This window comes from Macaca mulatta, chromosome 3, assembly GCF_049350105.2.
Source record: "Macaca mulatta isolate MMU2019108-1 chromosome 3, T2T-MMU8v2.0, whole genome shotgun sequence".
Taxonomy (NCBI): domain Eukaryota; kingdom Metazoa; phylum Chordata; class Mammalia; order Primates; family Cercopithecidae; genus Macaca; species Macaca mulatta.
Genome location: NC_133408.1, coordinates 179,132,051 through 179,155,062, shown reverse-complemented (window position 1 = coordinate 179,155,062; position 23,012 = coordinate 179,132,051). Strand labels below are relative to the sequence as shown.

Here is a 23,012-nt window from a genome sequence, read left to right as displayed (position 1 = left end):
GTAACTGACACATCTAAAACTGGTAAGAGATTAATATCCACAACAAGACACCAAAATGCAATTGCACAATGAGCAAAGATCAGCACCCAACTGACAGAAGGGAAGACTAACTATCACCTTGTTTTTGGTAATAAGGAATTGAACATAACCTAGTTATCCACTGCGAGGGGAACAGGTGTGTATAAAGTGGTGCGTGCACACTAGGGAATCTGTGCAGCAGTAAGAAGCAACACCCCGAATGGACGCACAGCAACATGGATGCATCTAAGTAGAAAACAGGAAACATGGCTATCACAGTACCATTGGTATGACTTAGAATTGTATACATAAACACAATACTACTTACTTTGAAGAATGCCTGCAAAACAAGGGGCGCATATCAAAAAAGTAAGGGTGGAGACTATGGGACAGAGCAGAGTGGGGACTAAGGAAGAGGAGAAACTTAATGGATAATGAAGTGAGGGAATGAGTTCTAGAGCTGACTGATGATGACAATGTGCTATGAATCAAGGCATATGATTGACGCATTACTTTGCATTTGAGTACAAAGTAGAAATTATCCACAGCACATACTCACATATAGTTTGAAACTACAGCACGCATTTGATTACAGAAAGAGAGACTGAGGCTATCATGGACTCCCTGCGGAGCCAGGTCCTCGGAATGGCAGAGCAGACAGAGCTGGATCTTGGTGACATGGAGTCACTCCATGATGCTTCAACTAAACCATGTATCTGTAAGACTACTCAGATGAACCAGAAGATTCCCTTGACTTTTTCAGCCAGGAGTTTCTGATACCTGTGATGAAACAATTTTAACTGCTATCTATCTATGCCTGTACTTTAAGCAATAAATATACCAGATTTTTAAACAACACTATAACTTCACTTCTATACTTTTGGGAAATTAGGGGACCAAGAGGAAGCATACATTTAAGAAGTAAAAAGACAAGAGACAGAATAATAGTAGCCACCATTTATAAGCTCTTATTATGTGCTAGGCACTGCGCTAGGTGCTTTCCATACCTTGTCTCTAATCCGAACAACACACCCGTCTGGGGTCCCATCCCTGTGCAGATGAGGAAATGGGCTTGAAAGGGAAAGCATCTTGTCTAGAGTGACACAGCTTCACAATGGGGTCCTGTGAACCCGTCTGCCTGCCGTCAACCTGTTCTTCACACCACGCCACCCACTAGAAAAGATGATGGGGAAATGAAGGAGGGACAAACACAGAGACACAAAAGAGGCAAATATACAGAAGGAGAAAAACCAAACTATGCCTAGGCACGTATGGAGGACCGATGTTTTCTGAAGTAAGGACACTCAGGACATGTCAGAGTATGCCTGCCTGAGAAGAGACTGTCATTGTCCTTTGAAAAGTGTATGATCTCACGATTAACCCAACCCTTACTAAATTCAAAGGCATCTCTTCTGCCTGTTTCCAATTATCAAAAATCTTAAACAAAACACTGATTTTCTCAAGTATTTCTCAAAGCTTTGTATGTATAGGAAGCAGTGGTAGAGATTTCAGACAGACTCAAATCCAGTTAGATCATTTATTGTCCATGGCAAAGCAAACTTTTGACTGTCCATTTGCATTATATACAGATGGCAAATATATAAAGGATATTGTGGTTTACCTCTGATAGTAACCTAATCACCCATCAATAAGTGGTATCACAACTATAGAATACTATGAAGCTGTTCAAAGAACCAGACAGACCTCTATGTACTGTGAAATAACCTCCAAGATTAACTTAAAAATGCTAGATACAGTGTATATGTATGCTAAGTTTATGTATTTATTTACTTTTGAGACGGAATCTCACTCTGTGGCCCAGGCTGGAGTGCAGTAGCATGATCTTGGCTCACCGCAACCTCCGCCTCCCAAGCACAAGCGATTCTCCTGCCTCAGCCTCCTAAGTATCTGGGATTGCAGACATGCGTCACCATGCCCGGCTGATTTTTTTGTATTTTTGGTAGAGATGGGGTTTCACCATGTTGGCCAGGTTAGTTTCAAACTCCTGACCTCAAGTGATCTGCCTCCCTTGGCCTCCCAAAATGCTGGGATTAAAGGCGTAACCACTGTGCCCAGCTATGTATGCTAAGTTTATATTACAAACTCAGATACGTATCATTGCTTTTAACTGGAGAAATTGATAGGTGGTTGCTCTGGGGAAGGAAGATGGGACCGTGGGTAGGAAGATTTGCTTTGCACGCATTATATCCCCATGTACTTTGTACTTTTTTTCCCTACCAAATATAAACTTTTTTTTTAGACACACGGTCTTGCTCTGTTGCCCAGGATAGATCACTGCAACCTTAACCTCCTGGGCTCAAGTGATCCTCTCACCTCAGTCTCCCAAAGCAAAACACATCTTTATTTTCTTTTTTTTTTTTTTGAGACGGAGTCTCGCTCTGTCGCCCAGGCTGGAGTGCAGTGGCGCGATCTCGGCTCACTGCAAGCTCTGCTTCCTGGGTTCAAGCGATTCTCTTGCCTCAGCCTCCTGAGTAGCTGGGACTACAGGTGCCTACCACCACGCCCAGCTAATTTTTGTATTTTTAGTAGAGATGGGGTTTCACCATGTTGGCCAGGCTGGTCTCGATCTCCTGACCTCAAGTGATCCGCTCGCCTCTGCCTCCCAAAGTGCTGGGATTACAGGCGTGAGCCACTGCACCCGGCCAACACATCTTTATTTTCAATCGAGCCGTTTATTGTATTTTCCCTCCAAGCCAAATCCAGTGTTAGGATCTACTAAGGTCTGAGTGGAAGAAATATATTCCTTCCTTTCCTCTTCTTCCAGTGATGAGACAGGGAGAGGCCCCTTCCCATTTCTTTCTCCCTCTTTTCAACCAAAAAGTCACCTATTTGTTACATAAAACAACACTCATGTTATCCATTCATAGAAAATATATTTAAGTAAAAGGAAAAATAAGAAAAAGTACTAATACCACCACTCTACATTTTGGGGTGTATGTTCTTTTGTGTATTTTCTAATGCATGTATGTACACACACATGTATTTACACTTACAATCACCCAGGATGGAGGGCAGTGGCGCGATCTTGGCTTACTGCAACCTCCGCCTCCTGGGTTCAAGCGATTCTTGTGTCTTAGCCTCCTGAATAGCTGGGATTACAAGCGTGCGCCACCATGCCTGGCTAATTTTGTATTTTTAGTAGAAGACGGGGTTTCTCCATGTTGGTCAGGCTGATCTCGAACTCCCGACCTCAGGTGATCCACCCGCCTTGGCCACCTTTTAAAATTTAATGTTAATTGGAATTACATTAAAAAAGTGTCCCATGCCAAATACTCTTGGTAGAAATATGTTTTTTAAAAAAATTTGTTTAACAATGACACCTTTATATGTTTACATTTACAAGATGGTGAAAACATGGTTAAGTACAGTTCAATTACATAACCACAGGGTTTCCTGGTTTCGTCAAAAATCATCTTGAGGAGTACTGCTGACAAGAACACACTTTTACAAAACTGTCCTTAAATGATAAAGGCACTTACAATCCCCCTCATCCCCTAATGTATGAGGTCTATGCCTTTTGAATTTCTTACTTCTTTTCATCTTCATGACAACACACTGAAAATACACTTGAAAGGAAAAAATAAAAAGCACTCATACCATCACTCTATATTTTGGGGTGTATGTCCTTTTTGATATTTTTTCCTACAACCCCATTTCAGCAATAACCTTTTTGATATTTTCTATGCAGATCACACATACACTTAAAAATAATGAATTAACCACTTTCTCTGGCAAGTTGCTTTCTCTCTCTTCATCCTTCTCCCACCCCTTACCTGAATTTCTTCTTTTTTTTTGTTGAGACGGAGTCTCACTCTGTCACCAGGTTGGAGTGCGGTGGCGCGATCTCTGCTCACTGCAACCTCTGACTCCCTGGTTCAAGCGATTCTCCTGTCTCAGCCTCCCAAGTAGCTGGGATTACAGGCACATGCCACCACGCCCAGCTAATTTTTGTATTTTCAGTAGAGACGGGGTTGCATCATGTTGGCCAGGATGGTCTCAATCTCCTGACCTCATGATCTGCCCGCCTCTGCCTCCCAAAGTGCTGGGATTACAGGCGTGAGCCACTGCACCCAGCCTCTTACCTGAATTTCTAAGGTTGAATTATTTTTGTATGATTCCCACATCTACATTTCAAGTCCTGACCATAGTAGCATCATCAAATACACACATACCCTATTACCCAAAAAACCTAGCGTAAGTCACAATCAAGGACTCCCACACTCTGCCTTCCTGCACTTGTCCAAACATGCCCCTCACAGCAGATGATCTACCTTCCTGATTTGGCCAAATTCCACCAGTTCTTGGAGGCCCACCTCAAATGCCATGCATCGCACTGAGTCTCCCCAGATTACTCCAGTCCCATTTCTTCCCCACTGTGAACTCAAATGTCAGGTGGCAACAGACCGCAGCTTTGTGACAAATTTTGAACCATTATCTTTTAACTTATCATGTGACTGCAAATTTTGAGTACACTGGGAGGCAGGAGACTGTGTCCTTTACTTCTTATACCCTGTAAGCCTAGCACAGTGTGATATGGGCAGGAGATACTCTCCCAGAGCTGACAGTGTGATGTTAGAACCCAAGGTAACTCAATAACACAACAGACACGAGGGTAGTATGTACATTCCTCTTTATTTAACACAACAACAAACACGTAACATATACAAAAAGAAAAAACACTCATTAAAAGGCCCTGTCACAAAGGATAGACAGGAAACACCTACACTGAATCAAATAAGGCTCTTGCTTCAAAAACAGGGGTTTGCTAGCTACACCTGGAATATGAGCAAGGCTGTTGCAAAAAAATTAAAAACAAAAAAACAAACCAAAAAAACCCACAAAAATCCCTGCACTGAAGGAGTATATTCATGGGAATAATTTACTAAATTCACAGGTCCATATTTAGGAATGTTTATGCCCTCTCACATATCCAAAATTCATCAGGGTTTTATGAAATATGTGATTTTGGTTAAAAAAATTTACCTGTCCTTCTTTTTTCTTAGGAAGGAGTAATAAGAGCTTTCTAAAAACTAGAGACAAGCAAACCACCCAAAGTTTGAAATGTTTTACCATTAAAGTTCAAAGGGCACGTAGAACTGAGAATGCAAAGGCAAGATGGCAGTGGGAAGAAGAACGTGACTTCTGCGTCATTTCCTGGTAGCTAGCGTTTAATTAACCAAATGGAAATACCTCGGCTCAGTGCAGGGTTCAGTAGCAGCAGTTTGTCCATATTCCTGCTCCGATTTGAGCTGGAAATTAAGCACCAGTTCATCTCAAAAGAGCCTTATACAAACACACACACACACATACCCACACCCATTCACATGTCATCACCACCCCCTTTTATTTAGATTTATTATTATTTTTTTTACTAAAATACAAAAAAGGGAGACAGGTATATTTACAAAAATCCATGGCTGGTACAGTACATAATTTTTAAGACACACTAAATGCTACAATCTTTCAGGTCCTGAGATTATTACAAATATCAACTCAAAGCTTGTGTTCAGGTCCAGTTTTTAAAGGAGGAAAAAAAAATCCGAAAATATTAAGTCACACACTTATTTGAAATACAGTATATCCCTTCAAGTTAGCAAAAACACACCTCCATATAAGCAAATGCGATACAGTAATTCGTGCCTTTCACCTAGAGGACCATCAACTCTTTAGGCTCCTTCAAGATTGGTTTTGAAACATGTTGGCACCTATGTCAGGTGTGGAGGTGGCTAATGTATGAGGAAGATGTAACTGGAGGGAAGTTCCTCTGCAGAGTGAACATTCACTGTATAAACACATCCTGTTTTTCCTTGGGCTACCAAACAAGTCTTTCCCTTATCAAAATTCATACCAGAAGGGTTAGAAGTATGTGCCCACCCAGACTAAAAATCAGAATCATTATTTCCAATCAGTTACAGCAAATAGGCCTGGAGTTCTGTAATCGTTTTCACAACTGCAAATACACTTTCTTGCTTGTAAGAAAAGAGAGAAAACACCCATCACTTAGTTACCTTGGTAGATTTGGATTAATATACTATGGGGGCACAAAACTGTCACCAGCTGGAGATTTATTTTCTTAAGTTTGAGGGTGTTTAACCAATGAAATGTAAGGGCAAGCCCCAGATTTACATACTCTCTGAAAGACCAATTTGGTATTTTTGATACTTTCTAAAATAAAGTAAGTTTTCAGTGACAACCAACAAAAGGGCAGTGCAAAGCTTGAATCTTTTCTCTGGAGGCTTGCCATGGATCACAGGAAATTATCTGTAGGTTGGGAACCTACCTCTAATGGGGAAGGGCCCATTGATTATCTGAAGGTCTCAGAAGGTATATGTAATTAATTACAAAGGCATAGCCAAGACTCAAAAATAGCTGACCAAAGTTGGCCAACTTTCCAATTAACTATGTAAAACAGTAATACTTCTGTCAACCGAGAATAAGTTCTTTTTAATTCCTTTAGACACTATTGGGGTAACCCTTGGTAATTTTGCAGGTACAGTAAAGAAAACCCAATTTGCTGACAGAGGGCACACTAACCCTACAAACAGCAGGGATAAGCAAAAAAGGAGGAAAGCTTATGGCTGCAAGCACAGCGAACACAAGATAGCTAAGAGCTGACAATTGATGGGCAGGCTGTCACACAGAAAAACATGTCAACTGGCTGGTCTTGGTTGATACACCTAAATGTGCTTTGAGGGCAGATGGTGTTGTTAACTTCAAAAACAGAAGTATTTCCATGTTATCTTGGGTAATAGTCATCTTGCTTGTATTTATTAGGTTTCCATTAGTGTTCTATTATAAAATATTTAAAACACAGATTTACAATAAAATCATTATATTATTATTAGCAAAGTGGGAACAAATAACGTATAGAAAATTTTGTGAGGAACAAACATAAAATTTGATTCATATGGCCTGTTTGCAAAATTAGGCTTATTTCAGGGGGAGTATGAAAATAAGCAAGGCAGACTGTTATGAGAAATAGCTCCTAATAAAGATCTCCATCTCTTTAGAATAACCTTGAAAAAGTAACAAGAGGAAGTCATGAAATGCCGCATTATACAGTAGCAAAATCTATTTTTTAATACAAAGGAGAAGACGAAAAAAAAAACCCCTCTAGTCCCAGTGATGACCACCAATGACTGTAAGTCCTAGATCCAGAGACCCTAATACTACTACTGCGATTCTGAAAAGCATTCCTGACTTAACAGTTTGGAAAGGTGTCGGAAGTTTAAGTACTAACCCACTATGAAATGGAGATACACAGGAAAGACTGAGAAGTAGAACTATTACAATATGAGGAAATTAAAGATCACAAGTAGCTACTTTCAAGCAAGTGGTACTTTGAGAGTCTATGAGAAAAATAAAATTTAATATCACATTATTCAAAGGCAGTCTGATTAAAATCCTAAGAGAGTCCCTGCCCGAGTCCTCTGCTGGGATGTAAACAGTCTTCTAAAGCAGGCCTGCACAGGGCTTTACTTTTCAGTTCTATGGGCACACAGGATAGGTTGCCAGAGTGAGTGAGAAGAGGATGTAAAAGACAATTTAACCTTTCCTCCCCAGACTCCTAATACACAACTCATATTCTAGAGTAGCAATATGATTAAGAGCTCTGAATAAAGAATGAAGACTAAAGGAAACCAAGAAAGAAGAATTCGACATTAATATTCAAAGCTATTTTTAATTAGAGTTTGACCACCCATTCAGCTCCATAAACCTGAACCTTGCGTCATATAATCTAAAACTCTCAGAATTGAACACTGGGATGATTTTATCATTAACAACCCAAAGACACTCCATGATACTAACTACAGCTTTGCACCAGTGAAAGGCTCTGTAGATAGTCTTTGAATGCAGAGTTCACATTTTAGGATAGATGAACACACAAAGTATCTCTATTTTATGCTTCTGTTAATTTTCCCTAGAGGAACAAACACACATTCAACAAAAACCCTTCTGCCTTATTTCTTTGGGTCTTAACATTTGTTATCTGAGAATGGGAAAGACAGGGAAATGTGAAAAAAAAAAGAAGTATGTTTGTCTGCATAGTTGATATTTAGAGGCTACTAACTAAGGCCTTATCTGGAAAAAGCAACAAAAACCCAAAAAGTCTCACACACACACACACCCCCCCACACACACCCACCCCTATCATTAGAGATTCAATGGACCTTACCCAATTCTGGAAATTAACCAGATGCTTTGCCTGCTTGGACCTGGTGCTTTCTACTGACTCACTTGAACCTGATAAAATTGGTTCCTCATCCCCCACATTCTCCTTTCCTGACCCTGAATATGTGCTACAATTTAAATTTACACATACACTCCAACAATCATTGCTCAGCATTTACCCCAACTAAAACTGCAGCATCCATTTTTTTTCCTGTTGTTACTATTTTCAATGATAATGGGAAAATTCTATGTAGTAGTACTACTTAATATGCAGGGATGGAAGATGGGATAAAATGATCTTCGTCTCTTCCTGGGAGCTGGGAGAAACATGTTTCCTTCTACCCTGACCTTCCCCACCCCGACCCAGTTAGAAAGTGAATCCTGCCTTCCGTCTCCCATTTTCTTACAACCTGAGCAGCTGATGGCTCCACCTCTTTCACGGGTTGAAGAAGCATGAATTACAAAGGTGCAATGGCTACAAGAGTACCCAGCTGGCTGTGTGTAGTGTTCACCTCTTCAGTGCAGAGCTGGATACACCTACAGTTAATGGAATTAGTACACAATCTCTGATTTGCAAGAATGAGGAGACATCCTACTCATTCTTAGAAAGTTAAAAAGCTTAGCTCTCCGTCCCCAAACAAGCAATAAAAGGAAATTAGACTGAGAAGATGGGAAAGTGAGGCAGTTAAATCTTCCAGGATCATTTATCAACTCCAACAACCAAGCATCATAACTTTATCTAACTTTAGCTCCATAACCTTGACAAAAATCACAATAACACCGTAAAAGGCTAAAAACAAAACAAAACAAAACAAAAACTACTTAAACTTAGTGTTATCTCTCTCCCTTGTTAACCTGAAACTAAACATTTTATCCCACTTCAAAGATAATGTTTAAATAACAAATACATATCTAAATTAAAATTCCAGTGATTTTTAAATTTAAAAATCATAGGGTGCTTTTTATACTTATTATAAGGAAAACATTTTCTAGCCTCTGCAGGAAGATGATAATACTATTTTTAATTATATAGGACATTTTACAAAAACTCAAAATATTTTTGAAATAGTAAAGTCTCTGATATCCCTGGGAGGTAGGTGAATATGATTATACCCAATTGTCTAATGGGTAATCTGAGGCACGAAGGTTAAACGATATTCCCCCTAGACATAGTCATTCAAGAATAACACTTGTGAATTCCAACTGCCTGGCAAGTTTTGCTATCAGGTAACACTACCAGGAGCTTCTGCTTTTTCCTTTTAAGCCACTAGTCTCTTCTTTCCAATTAGAATGTATTGAAAAGGGGGCACTTACTAGGTATATTAGTACTGGGTTTGAGGGATGGTTCAACTTGGTCTCCCTTAACATGTCTATTTGTTTTCAACAAGAAATCAATGAATCTCAGATACTGAAAATTATGTTATTTTGCTCAAGGGAGAAATCTAAATAACAATAAAATCAGATTAAGCCAAATGTAAGTATCTAGCAAATAAAAAGCAAATGGAAAATCTCTCAAGAATGCTATAGATTATATGAATGTTTTCCTCAGCATCTGAAGTCTTTCTACTTCTGAGTTTATTAACCTTTTAACAGATAGATATGCAGCTATATGATTTCTTCAAAAATCATTTTCCAGAAGAAAATATGATACATTTCTAACATTGCAAGTTGCTAACTTCCTTCTAAACTTATTTAGATACCATATCATGGTTCTAACACTAGCCTTCTCACATGTTTAATCTAGCGCACCTTACCAATGTGACTTGTAAGGTACTCTTGTTATTCCAATGCTTTCTCCTGTATTACTTATGCCAAGATTAAAGAGCAAAGAAAAGTGGGTTACATCCAAGAATAGTCAATGATTCACTAAGTTTATTTTACTTGTAGTAACTGACGTGTGTGTGTGTTGTTATTGTCAACTTCTACAAGCAGATATTCAAAGGGCAAAGATGGCCTCTTGTGAAAAGATACTTCTCTTTTCTTTTTCTTTTTTTTTTTTTTTTTTTTTATTTGAGACGGAGTCTTGCTCTGTCACCCAGGCTAGAGTGCAGTGGCACGATCTCAGTTCACTGCAACTTCTGCCTCCCGGGTTCATGTCATTCTCCTGCCTCAGCCTCCCGAGTAGCTGGGACTACAGGCGCCTGCCACCATGCCCGGCTAATTTTTTGTATTTTTAGTAAAGACGGGGTTTCACCGTATTAGCCAGGATGGTCTCGATCTCCTGACATCGTGATCAGCCCGCCTCGGCCCCCTAAAGAGCCGGGATTACAGGTGTGAGCCACCACGCCAGGCCGAAAAGATACTTTTCTAATCCACCCACTTTAATCAACTAAAAGCAATGGAATAAACAAGGCAGAAGTTTTGCAAACATTGAAAGGGGAGTGTTTGGAAAGGATGCAATGGTACAGCAGCTCCTAGTTTTATATATATGTAATGTACGTATCTTACATATATATCCATATACATAGAAAGAAAAGGAAGAGGGTTACAGCATGACATGACGTTGGCAAGTGTGAGATTCTTCCTCCTCAATCCCCTGACTTATCAGTCTGTACTTTAAGATAATCTGACAACAGTTTCAAAAGAGGGGAAAAAAGAAAGAAAAAAGGCACTTAACAAAGACAAAGGCCTGAATTGAGCATGTTTTAGAGGAGTAATATAAGCATTTTACCAGAGCTAAGAAATGATTTACAAAGAGTTAAACTTTTCCCCTTAAAATTTTATAAAATAAAATTGCATAACATGTTTGTGATCAGTCATTTATCTACTACTGCACTTTTCTTCTGCTTCATTATTACAAACACAAAAGCCCCCCCAAAAGCAAAAAACAACAATCATACATGCACAACAGAAAGTAAAAGTGCCCTTTTGAGAACATTAGGTCAGCAGAATTACAGTGCTGAAGCACAGGACAGTTCTCAAGTTTGGCCTGATTATAGATTTTTCTCATTCTTCTATTTCCAACTTTAAAAAAACAAAACAAAAAACAAAAAAGCAAACAAATTCCAAACCTAAATAATAAAAACAACATAGGGACCAGTGTGCTTTTATGGTACACTCCTAAAATAAAGTATCCTAATTCTATACATGAGTCAAATTAGAGGACAGAACATCCTAGAAATAAAGAACTGTAAATTAGATTAAAGTCAACCAATACAGGCAAAGTTCATTTTACAAATGTAGCAGCAAATATGATAGATCACTGGAGTTCTAAGAGATGATCCCAAAGGACACAGAGTTCTCATAACCAATGGCAGTTTGAATAACAGTAGAATTTTTGTTTCAGAAAATGTCTTGAACCAAGTATAGGTGGAAAGGGGTGTGGGAGAGGGCAACCAGAGGAGAAAGACTAGATTAGAGGTGCCTGCCCTTTCCAACCCTGGGTAGTAAACAATTTAGATCTGCTTTGGGAAAAAAATATCCTGGGTTAAAAATCATGTCCAATAAGTTGTTTTCAACCAGGTGTCAAACCCACAGTATTCCAACACATATGTGCCCGGTTCTTCCCCTTACCTTCGTGATTCAATAAACCCTATTCAATGTCCATGATATGAAAAATGTAATTTGGGCTAACAACATCCATCAGAGGGGTGGTGGGCACGAAAGAATGCACTATCACCATCTTCCAATTCCCGCAAAGTATTAGAATTTTATGACTACAGATTAGCCTCATTTCCTTTCCCAAAACCTTTTCCTTCAGGCTGTTTTGAAATCATGATTTCATTTACCCTCCGACCTCAAAAGCATACAAGAATTATAATTGACTTATAGTGGAAATTATTGCTTGCATTTATTCTGGATGCTCTGAATGAGCTTGACACTTTGCTCCCAGTCTCCAACTGAGGCTCAGCACAGCTATCTCCAAGGACAACTCTGCTGACTGTTATTGCTTGTGAATACTGAGGATTAACTTGTATGTACAGTAACAGCTTATATATCAGTGAAGGCAATTTAAAATATAAAACAGTTGAAAACAAACAGCTTAATCTTCCTGAATCAAGAATCCCGAGGAGTGGGATATAATCATGTGTGCTGATTATTTTTGCATTTGGATGTTGCTAATGCTCTTCAGAAATACACATTGCTCTATAGATATCCTTTCCAATGACTCACCATTTTAAAAAATAACATAATTTGAGTTTTAAGTGCAAAAATACAGTATGAGTCACAAGTCTCTGTGCTAAAAAATAACCAATTTATATGTTTGTTTTTAGTAATAAAAACGGTAAAGACAGGTGACCATAAAGTATGGGCACCTTTTTCAATGTTATGATCTAGAAAAGAAATAGATTAGTATTTACATGTAGAAACTCTCTGATCATACTTTATCTATACAGAAATACAAGGATGTTTGACTGATTCATACAACATAAAAGAGGGGTCCTGACTGAAATGAATGTAAGTTGTCAGTGCAGATGGGGGTTTAAAGTAGGGATCTGACAGCAGTCCTCAAGGAATCAAGACTAAAGAGAACACAGAAGAATCTCCATATTATATTCTTGGAGCCAAGGGCCTTCAGATATTTTTACTGGTTAGTATAAAATGTTACAGGGAAAAGAACTGATTACCTGTTCTTTTCTAATGATGAGAGTCACCAGGGATCTTCACATGGCATGATTCAGAATTGATGGTTTTAAGAAATTCAAATGATTTTTTGACTCAAACTAGTCATTTATATGAATATATGTGTGTATGTACACACATATATTCAAGTATTCCGGAAGAGAGATTAATATGCACTTTGACTTCTCTTGTGGTATGAGAAGTAAAACAAGTTACCTTCCCAAAGGAAAATCTCATCACTTCCCCTAGTATTAAGCAAAGACCTTTTTATTCAATTTTCATAAAAGCAAGAGGTCCACTACATCTGAAAAAGTAAAAAAATTGGGCAAGCTTCCCTAACTGAAACCAAGCAAATCTTCATCAGACATACTGAATTCAAGTCAAACCTCTCTGCGACATCCTTCCAGTATCCTTCCAAAATATCTACTGGGGTTCATACTATATCCATATTTGTTTTATTGATAAACTAAATTCTTAGAGTCAAGAAATTATATCAGTGATTCCTTTGAAATAATCCTTTCCCTTTACTGTAACAAGTTCTTGGAACTAAAGTTTTCAGTTATTTATTAACTTTTTTGCTAGGAAGCAAGCCAATGTGACTTTGAAGTCAAAATATAGGCATACAGATCTAAACAGATCTGTGGTTATTTATTCACAGTCCTGTAGGATATCTGGGACTTTTGCGTATAAAAGAAAAAAGGGTCTGGTTAATACTCTTAATTGAGTAATCTAATGGTATAGGGTAATGTGTAATAAACACATATGCAAGAAATGTTGCCACTACCAGTCTATTGATTTTTTTAGGTTAGTGTGTCATTATAAATGGATCAAGCTTATACCATTTAGAGTTTACACCATTCTCTGATATAGTTTGAAAATACAGAGCTTAAAAAACTAGAATAATACAGCAAAAAAAAAAAAAATCAAATCAAATGCATCCAAGGAGAACCATAAATTTTTCCCTTAACATCCTTTGTTGAATATGCTATTTGCATAAGGAAGCTATAATAACTAAGGAGTCTTATTTTCTGCAGATTTACTCACATATCAATACACTGAGTAAATATTAGTAAAGCTTTAGGATCTCAAATGCTCCAAACAATTTCACTACACTGGATACAAGGAGTAAAAATACATTGTGATTGTGATCCTAATGTGATTCCTCCCTTTAAAATACCATCTTAAAAATTCGAAAACTATATTCATGCCATTTGAATGACCAATGAAGAAACATAGTGTACACTTCTACCTGTTTATACCAATAGCTAATAATCACCTGAAGGACCACTAGCTAAAAGAACAGAAGGAGAAGTTGTGAAGTTAGATGAATTGGGGAAACTTAAGAGTTTATGTTGCTGCAAGGGCTAATAGCAGCAAAGCAATAACCCTGTAAAGATCCCCATTTCTCAAGAGAAAAATGTGAACACAGTCACATTTTAACATCAAGAATGGAAATAAGAATTAACCAGTCAATACTAGATGCACAAATCACCTGAAGAAAAGAGTTAAGTACCTGCTTCTGAATGGAAGATGAAATTGACCCTTTTACAAAAAGGGGACATCTAGGTTTCATCTCTTAAGAGCAACAGGCTCAACTTCCTGATTTTTAAAAATCTAGATGATTTAATAATATATATCACTGTGCTAAAATAACTTTCCTGAAGGATCTTTAGTCCACTGATTTAGGGGAGTTGCTACACACTGGAGAAGATTCAAGTTTGTTCAGGATTTTTGAGGGTATGGTATTTCTTCAGCTACTGTATATCGGAGATAGAATCACTATTGTTATTATTTTTTGTGGCAAATTTGCTACACAGTCCACTCAAATAGACATGATCATTATTCCTGACAAACTGGCCTAATTCCAGTTTTTAATGCCTTTTATTAGCAATTATGTCTATTAAGTGTTCAGATCCAACCCCCAGGATGGATGGAGTTTACCCAAATTCTCTTGACTTCCTTCTTCCTCCCCCGGGAAAAATCAAATTTGTATTTCTGTGGGTTTGACAACTGAGTCTCTTTCAAGTCTATTAATACGGTAACTTTGTCATTCTTTAGAAGAGACCAAAGGTCACTAACTTTGCACAAAAGCATTTCTTCCTCCTGCACCTGGCTTTGCTCAAGTAATGTTTTCTTTTCTTTTTCCTCCTCACCACAGTGCTTGGGACGAGAGAATGTAAACATCGACAGAAACAGCAGCCCTATGACCACATAAGTACTTTCCCATCAGGTAGATTCCATCAGTCAACTAAACATTTCGTCTCCTTTGCTTGCTGGGCAGTCACTGAGATTTCCGTGGTAATTTAGTGTCCCCTTTACTTTGGCCTCCATCTGAGAAAAAGAGATATTAAATTGGTATGGGTCCATATGTTAAAAAAACCAGGTAAGAAAAACAAAGCAAAAAGAACTGACATCTCTGAAAAGATATAACTTTTAATATCTTGCATGCCATATAGCATTATAGAGGTTGATAAAACATCATGGAGATAAAAACTCAAGAAAAATGATCCTCTTCTTTCAAATGACTGTGGTTTTCAGTGTTCTATAAATACCATTTCAATAAGTTTTTATTATTTACGTCCCAGCCAATTGTGTCAAATGCTGTAAGAGGGTTATAAAGGAACCAGAAGACACAATTCCTCCCTCAGAGGGACCCACTACATCTTTCAATTCCTTTAGAAGACAGGTCAACTTCATTTTTTTTTGTAAGTGAAATAAAATTTCAACCTGGGACACAGCATTTCATAATTCCTGATTGTGTAAACAAATGTAGCAAACTTTTAATCTGTAGTGAAAAACATTCAGCTGAGTCTGTGTGCTCATTCTAACCTAGCTTTAAGTAACAGGAAAGTCTGCTAATGGGACAATGCTCTTTCTTTTCTTTTTTTTGAGACGGCGTCTTAGTCTGTTGCTCAGGCTGGAGTACAATGGCATGATCTCGGCTCACTGCAACCTCTGCCTCCCAGGTTCAAGCAATTCTCCTATCTCAGCCTCCCGAGTAGCTGGGATTACAGGTGTGCACTACCATGCCCGGCTAATTTTTGTACTTTTAGTAGAGACGGGGTTTTACCATGTTAGTCAGGCTGGTTTCAAACTCCTGACCTCATGATCCGCCCACCTCGGCCTCCCAAAGTGCTGGGATTACAGGCATGAGCTACCACGCCCGGCTGTTTCTTTTTTAAAGAGAGAGTCTTGCTATGTTTTCCAGGCTGGAGTGCAGTGGCTATGCACAGATACGATCATAGCACACCACAGCCTCAAATTCCTGGGCTCAAGCGACCCTCTTGCCTTAGCCTTCTAAGTAGTGGGACTACCGGTGTGTGCCACCAGACCAGCTCAAAATAATTTCTATTTTTACACACTGCTGTTTAAATGCTTGCAGAAAAACTGTTGATTACTGCATTTAATCCTCAACTAAATTACCTATAAAAACTGGCCAGGAGGAGAGGAAAGGGGGATACCAGGGCAAGGGTAGGGCCCCATGACCTGGAGAGCCAACAGAATATGGAGAAAGTCTCCAACAGGTCATGGCCTTAGCAAGAAAAATGAGGCCTCAAAGACAACCCAGGTCTGACAGCAAAGGACAGGGAAAGGAAACCTTTTATTCTGAGGGAAGAGGCATGAATGGCAGAAATACACAGGTGAAAAGGAAAAATTTGACCAGGGTTTGGCAAACTACAGCCCATAGGCCAAATCTGGTTCCCTGCTTGCTTTTGTATGTAAAGTTTTATTTACAGTCATACTCATTTGTTTAAATACTTCTTATGGCTGTTTTCACTACAATGGTGAGTAGTGGTGACAGAGACCATATGGACTGCAAAGCCTAAGATATTTACTATTTGGCCCTTTACAGAAAAATTTTACTGAGCTTTTACACTACATAAAATTAATTAACATTAATTGAGCTCTTACTATGCACCAGGTGCCATGCTAGAAGCTTTAAATCAATTATTTTTTATTAAATTCTCATATGAAGTCCTTAAAAACATTTGTTGTCTCCAGTTTACAAGCAAGAGAAAGTGATGTTCAAACAAGTTAAACCTATTCAAACCGGCAGTTCTGTAATTCAAAAATCCAAGTCTGATCCTCAAGTTCAGTGACTTATACTTTAAAATGGGTCTTAAGGGAAAATTTTTAAACTCTTTTTTTTTTTGGAGACAGACTCTCACTCTGTTACCCAGACTGGAGTGTAGTGGCATAATCAGAGCTCACTGCAGCCTCGACCTCCCAGCTACAGGTGATCCTCCCACCTCAGCCTGCCGGGTAGCTGGGACTACAGGGGCACACTACAATGCCCAGAAAATTTTTTGTAGAGACAGCATTTCACCATGTTGACCAGGCTGGTCTCGAACTCCTGGACTCAAGCCACCTGCCTGCTTGGCTTCCCAAAATGCTGGGATTACAGGCATGAGCTACCAAGGCTGGTTGAAAAATTTTAAACTTTTTAATTTTAGTTATTTGGAAAATACTGACAGTCATGTTTCCTTTCTCCCTCTGGAACAGCAGTGCTGCATTGATAAACGAGATAGTTCGTGTAAGAGCGAACACTGGGGTCTTTTGGAGCCATGAGAATCCTGCTTGTTTAATTCCTTGCAGGTGGCCACATTCATGCCAATCTGCTCATGAGTACACTACCCTCAGCTAGATTCATTATACCGAACAGTTGTCTACACCCAGGGAGGAACTGCTTTAGTCACAGGGCAATTCTCTTTAGATATTTAAACTAGTCAGAGTTCAGGAAGATTGGGATTGTTGACATTTGTGCCACGACTCTCTGTTACCCATTTTACATAACTGTGGTTTTATGCTCATTCTCAAGGGTAAGACTGGGACAGCTCACCACTTAGTTCTTTCGGAGGATTAATGGCAATCTGTTGCCTCAAGATTGCTCCTCAGTTCCCATGTCTGCACTGTGGTTAATGTAAACTGGTTCAAAGATCATTTTGATTCAGTGGCCAAAAAAAAAAAAAAGTGAGGCCTAGTCAACTTTCAAAGTTAAGAGGGCAGCTGAGCAGTTATTTCTGCTCAAAAGATCCTGAAAATGGGCTTCAGAATAATATCAGCGTCTATGGAGGTCAACTGCTGGGGAAAACGAGAAGCTGGAGCCCAGTGTGTTTGGCACACTGCCTAATCTGACTGCCTAATGTCAGATTTCAGAGCGATCTGGCTGCCTACAAGGACATAATGCATACAGCTTGGATCATATTAATGTTTATTTTCTGAGACAGTCTTACTCTGTTGCCCAGGCTGGAGTGCAGTGGCGTGATCTCGGCTCACCACAACCTCCACCTCCCGGGTTCAAGCAATTCTCCTGCCTCAGCCTCCCGAGTAGCTGGGACTACAGGCACGTGCCACCAGGCCCAGGTAACTTTTGTATTTTTAGTAGAGACGGGGTTTCACCATATTGGCTAGGCTGGTCTTGAAACTCCCAACCTCAAGTGACCTGCCCACCTTGGCCTCCCAAAGTGCTGGGATTACAAGAGCAAGCCACTGTGCCTGGCAGGATCATATTAATTTCATCTCTGCTAAAATGCCAAGACATTTAATGACTAAGAATATAGGTCATGGAGTCAGACTTCCTGGGTGTGAATCTCAGATCAAGCATTTGTTATCTGGGCAAGTTGTGTATTACCTTGGGCAAGTTGCTTAGCTCTCTGATTCAGTTTCGTGATCTGTAAAATGGAGACCGTCATCTAAGGACTAAGCTATCCATGTAAACTGTCACAAGACTATGTGGCATTTAGTAAGCTTTCAATAAATGTAAGCAACTATCATTACTGTACATAACTTTTAACCATCTTATGAATCCTCTCATTAGTCATCATTTCCACATAATAAACACCTTCAAAAAGGCTTTTAGGTTACAGAAGATCTCGTTTACCTATTTCCTTCCTCTTAAAAGGAATTTGTTGCTAATGAGGAATGAGGATTCAGTCTATGAAAATTTCCATTTTCCAGCCTTTGTGATTCAATTCACAATGTTTTCAGAAAAGTATAATCCATATCTACAAGCCTATACAAATAAGAACGAGAGGAAGAAGGAGACGGCATTCTCACCGTGAAATGCTTGCTGTGAGTGTGCAGGCAGAGGTGAGTGGGAAAGCGCTGCTGCATGCTGGGCTCCTCCTGGCTGTAAACCCTTGAGTAAATCTGAGAGGAAAACAGACTTGTCAGTCATCTTTAAATCCAGATTGGAGCCCTTTTAGTTCAAAAATGTAAACTGATTTACATAATGCCGGCACAGCACCTGACTTCGAAGGCCTTCTAAAACTAGAGCACGTTTTTAAAAATTTACTTATTTTAATGTATGTGTATGCACATAACCCAACACAATTGACTTCCTCTTAAAAATTTCATTAAGATGGAAATGTGGTATAGATAGCTTAAAAACTGTATATAAAACCCCAGTGTCCAATAATTTTACTTACTATATATACATATAAACTGCATTTCTTAAGAAAAAACTATAATCTTCATTAACTCCAACTGGACTACTCTTAATTAGAATAAATTTATAAGGTTTCCTGTTCTGTCAAGCTAGACAGCCCAAGCAAATAGAAGAGCCCCACTTACTCTGAGTTAGGCTATGGTGGAAAGCGGCTGAGGTAGATCCCGAGGTGGTTGTCACTCCAGCTGTGTCCGTTCCAAAGCCAAATATCTCCAAGGGAAACGGGAAGGGCATGGTCACTGGAACAAGGCCACCCAGCATCCCAAAAGGAGTCACATTTTGATTTGTTACAGACAAAGGTGATGTCATGAGAGTCAGAGGTGAGGCATTAGCCAATAATGATGCTCCTGCTGTGGACTGTGCAGAAACCAGGGGTCAAAATACGTAAGAAATAAAGTAATCCAAATTGATTTATTTTCTATAATATCCTCACAGATGCAAGACTATGCCTTACATCTGCTCTGACAGAAACGTTGTGAGACAGGCTCTTCATTACCACTGTAGTTTCCTCAGACGCTGTTATTTTAGTGGCACTTATATGAACACTCACGCACTCTCTCAATCTACTAATTCCCAACCTTACACTTGCACTCCTCCACTTTTGCCTCCTAGCCCAAATACCTGAACCATGAGTAAACAATCCCGTGCAATTTTGGCTGGGTCTCTGAAAATGCTCACTTTACTATTTGTCTCATCATCTTTCCTGCAGCGGCTGCTCTAGACTGCTGCTTTCAGGGCCCTACCCAGTATCCTTTACTGTCATCACATCAGCTTAGAGACCAGGCCGAGGCATTCTTCCTCGCCATGAGCCTCACCTGCCCTTCTCCAAAGCTAACCACCTGACTTACACCATGAATTCTCACCGTATAGAACTTTCTTGTACAAATATCTACTACTGCACCTTTTCCATGTTTCCTCTGCCTTCTCAGATACAGAAAAACTTATTATTTCTTTTTATAACCACGCCGTTATTCTAGCTCTTCCTCAACTCCTAGCCACTATCTAATTTGTCTTCCTTTTATTATCAAACAGAATGACAGACTTCAGTTTCCTTAGTTCCAGTCACTTAACTCCTGAAAGCGATTTTCACTTTATTACTTTTCTGAAATTACACTCCTTAAGGTAAAAGATGACAGTGTTTTCACACTCCCCTACCTGGGCTTTGACGCCATGTTTACGAATAAAAACACTGAAATCAGAAATATGCTAACATATTTGGACTGCAGGGAGGACTTTAAAAAAATAAAATAAATAAGAAATATGCTGACCTGGATGGGCTTTCACAGAGAACTTACTTAAATATATTCCCCCTGCCCAAACTCCGCCCCCTTTTTAAGACAGGGTCTCCTGTTGCCCACGCTGGAGTATAGCAGTGCAATCACAGCTAACTGCCATCTCAAACCTCCTGGAGGCTCAAGTGATCCTCTCACCTCAGCCTCCCGAGTAGCTAAGACTACAGGCACATGCCACCATACCTGGCTAACATTTTTTGTATTTATTATACACGGGGTTTCACCATGTTGCCCAGGCTGGGCTAGAACTCCTACGCTTAAGTGATCTCCTCACTGCCTGTGCCTCCCAAAGTGCTAGAATTATAGCGTGAGCCAGAACGCCTGGCAAATATCTTCCTATACCTAGTTTAATTCTTTGAACAGTTTTCTACACAACAATTACATTTTTTCCATTTTGATTTTTTTTAAAAAAGATTATTATTTTTTGAGAGACGGGGTTTCACTCTGTTCCCCAGGCTAGAGAGCAGTGGCACAATTGTAGCTCACGGCAGACTCAAACTCCTGGGTGCAAGTGATCCTCCCACCTCAGCCTCCCAAGTAGCTGGGCCTACAGGCGTGTGCCACCAGACCCAGCTAACTTTTTAAAATGTTTTTATAGAGACGGTGTCTACGTTGCTCAGGCTAGCCTCGAACTCCTGGGCTCTATGCCGGGCGCGGTGGCTCACGCCTGTAATCCCAGCACTTTGGGAGGCCGAGGCGGGCGGATCACAAGGTCAGGAGATCGAGACCACGGTGAAACCCCGTTTCTACTAAAAATACAAAAAATTAGCCGGGCGCAGTGGCGGGCGCCTGTAGTCCCAGCTACTCGGGAGGCTGAGGCAGGAGAATGGCGTGAACCCGGGAGGCGGAGCTTGCAGTGAGCCGAGATTGCGCCACTGCACTCCAGCCTGGGCGACAGAGCGAGACTCTGTCTCAAAAAAAAAAAAAAAAAAAAAAAAAGAACTCCTGGGCTCCAGCAATCCTCACACCTAGGCCTTCCAAAGCACTGAGATTACAGGCATGAGCCACCATGCCTGGCCAACATTGTTCTTTTCTATGTGCACTTACCTACCAACAGGGAGTTGATACAATCAAATTTTGTCATTATCATATGTTATCTATTATAGTTTCTGTCATTCTGAGATTTCTTTTGTAGTCTTATTTTACCAAATCCAAATTTTCCTGGTCAAAACTTTAACTTTGTATTTTTTTTGGTTTCCCTGCTTTTTTTTTTTTTTTTTTTGAGACGGGAGTCTCACTCTGTTGCCCAGGCTGCAGTGTAGTGCTGCGATCTTGGCTCACTGCAACCTCCACCTCCTGGGTTCAAGCAATTCTCCTGCCTCGGCCTCCTGAGTAGCTGGGACTACAGGCATGTGCCGCCATGCCCAGCTAATTTTTGTATTTTTAGTAGAGATGGGGTTTCACCATGTTGGCCAGGATGGTCTCGAACTCCTGTGCTCAAGTGATCTGCCTGCCTTGGCCTCCCAAAGTGCTGGGATTATAGGCATGAGCCACCGTGTCCCACTAAATCTAAATTTGATCAGGAAAATGGAATTTGTTGACTATTTTAAAAATAATAAATGTTAGCTCTTTCCACTTTTATTATGTGTATCAATAAGCATTATTAATTAAGGACTTATTATTTTAAAAATCTTGGTCCTTTTGCTGCTGGTGGGGTATTTCTTAATGTATAAGAAAAATGCAGACAATCTTTCCACACACACATACCACATAACATTACATATATTTGTACACTTAAGAGGTTATGCCACTGCTGAACAAACAAATGAAGAATATCCACAAGCGGCCTTCTTTCTGGTTCTTTAACTGCCTCCCTCCCCTGTTCTCCTTTATTTGTTAATAAAAATAACAAATTTTACAACTGAAATTTATATCCGTAGTTCTGGCCTCTCATCTGTTTCCATCCTGTATATCTGAGAGTTAACTGAATAATTCCGCTTGAATATCTAGCACCAACTTGACATATCCAAAGCTGAAATCATCTTCTCCAATGGGTTCCCCCATCTTCTGTCAACTGCTTTCACCAGGGAATTCCATTCTTTCCAGTCACTTAGGCTTGAAATCTTAGTTTTCAAGTATCATAAAATGATGACATTATAGTCAACAAACCCATTCTTTCTTTTTTGCCAAAATTTTCTCTTACACGTAAGTACAAACCTTCACCACTCCATGTTTGAACCTGACAGTTTTTATTTGCCAGTCTTTTCCTGTACTGTGCCAACCACGATATACAAAGTGAGTGCATTTAGGAAAAAAATTACCAAGTTAGAGATAATAGTATCTTAATGCAACCAGGATAGAAAAGATCCTGCATCAACTTAAAAATGAACCAGTGTTGGCCAGTGCAGTGGCTCACGCCTGTAATCCTAGCACTTTGGGAGGCCAAGGTGGGCGGATCATGAGATCAGGAATTCGAGACCAGCCTGACTAACATGGTGGTCTCTACTAACTCTGTCTCTACTAAAAATACGAAATTACAATAATTAATTCAATACAAA

General features: G+C 39.6%; 1 protein-coding gene across 13 annotated transcripts in view; it reads right to left on the bottom strand.

Annotated features, from left to right (window-relative positions):
- Nucleotides 1-4,652: 4,652 nt before the first annotated feature.
- UBN2 (ubinuclein 2) overlaps nt 4,653-23,012 on the bottom strand; it is a 77,789-nt gene continuing 59,429 nt past the window's right edge. For 5 of the 13 annotated variants that reach the window (XR_013415641.1, XR_001443894.3, XR_013415639.1 and 2 more), the window contains 4 exons: nt 19,348-19,579; nt 18,832-18,924; nt 14,854-15,105; nt 4,653-5,288 (listed from right to left, as the gene is read on the bottom strand). Coding sequence is in view for 7 of the 13 variants with exons in the window: in XM_001108123.5 (XP_001108123.2) it covers nt 15,056-15,105; nt 18,832-18,924; nt 19,348-19,579 (375 nt within the window). In the remaining 6 variants the exon portion in view is untranslated. Of the gene's footprint in view, nt 15,106-18,831; nt 18,925-19,347; nt 19,580-23,012 lie in introns of all 13 variants that reach the window. The other 8 variants (XM_015135019.3, XM_015135020.3, XM_077997489.1 and 5 more) reach the window with 4 other exon arrangements.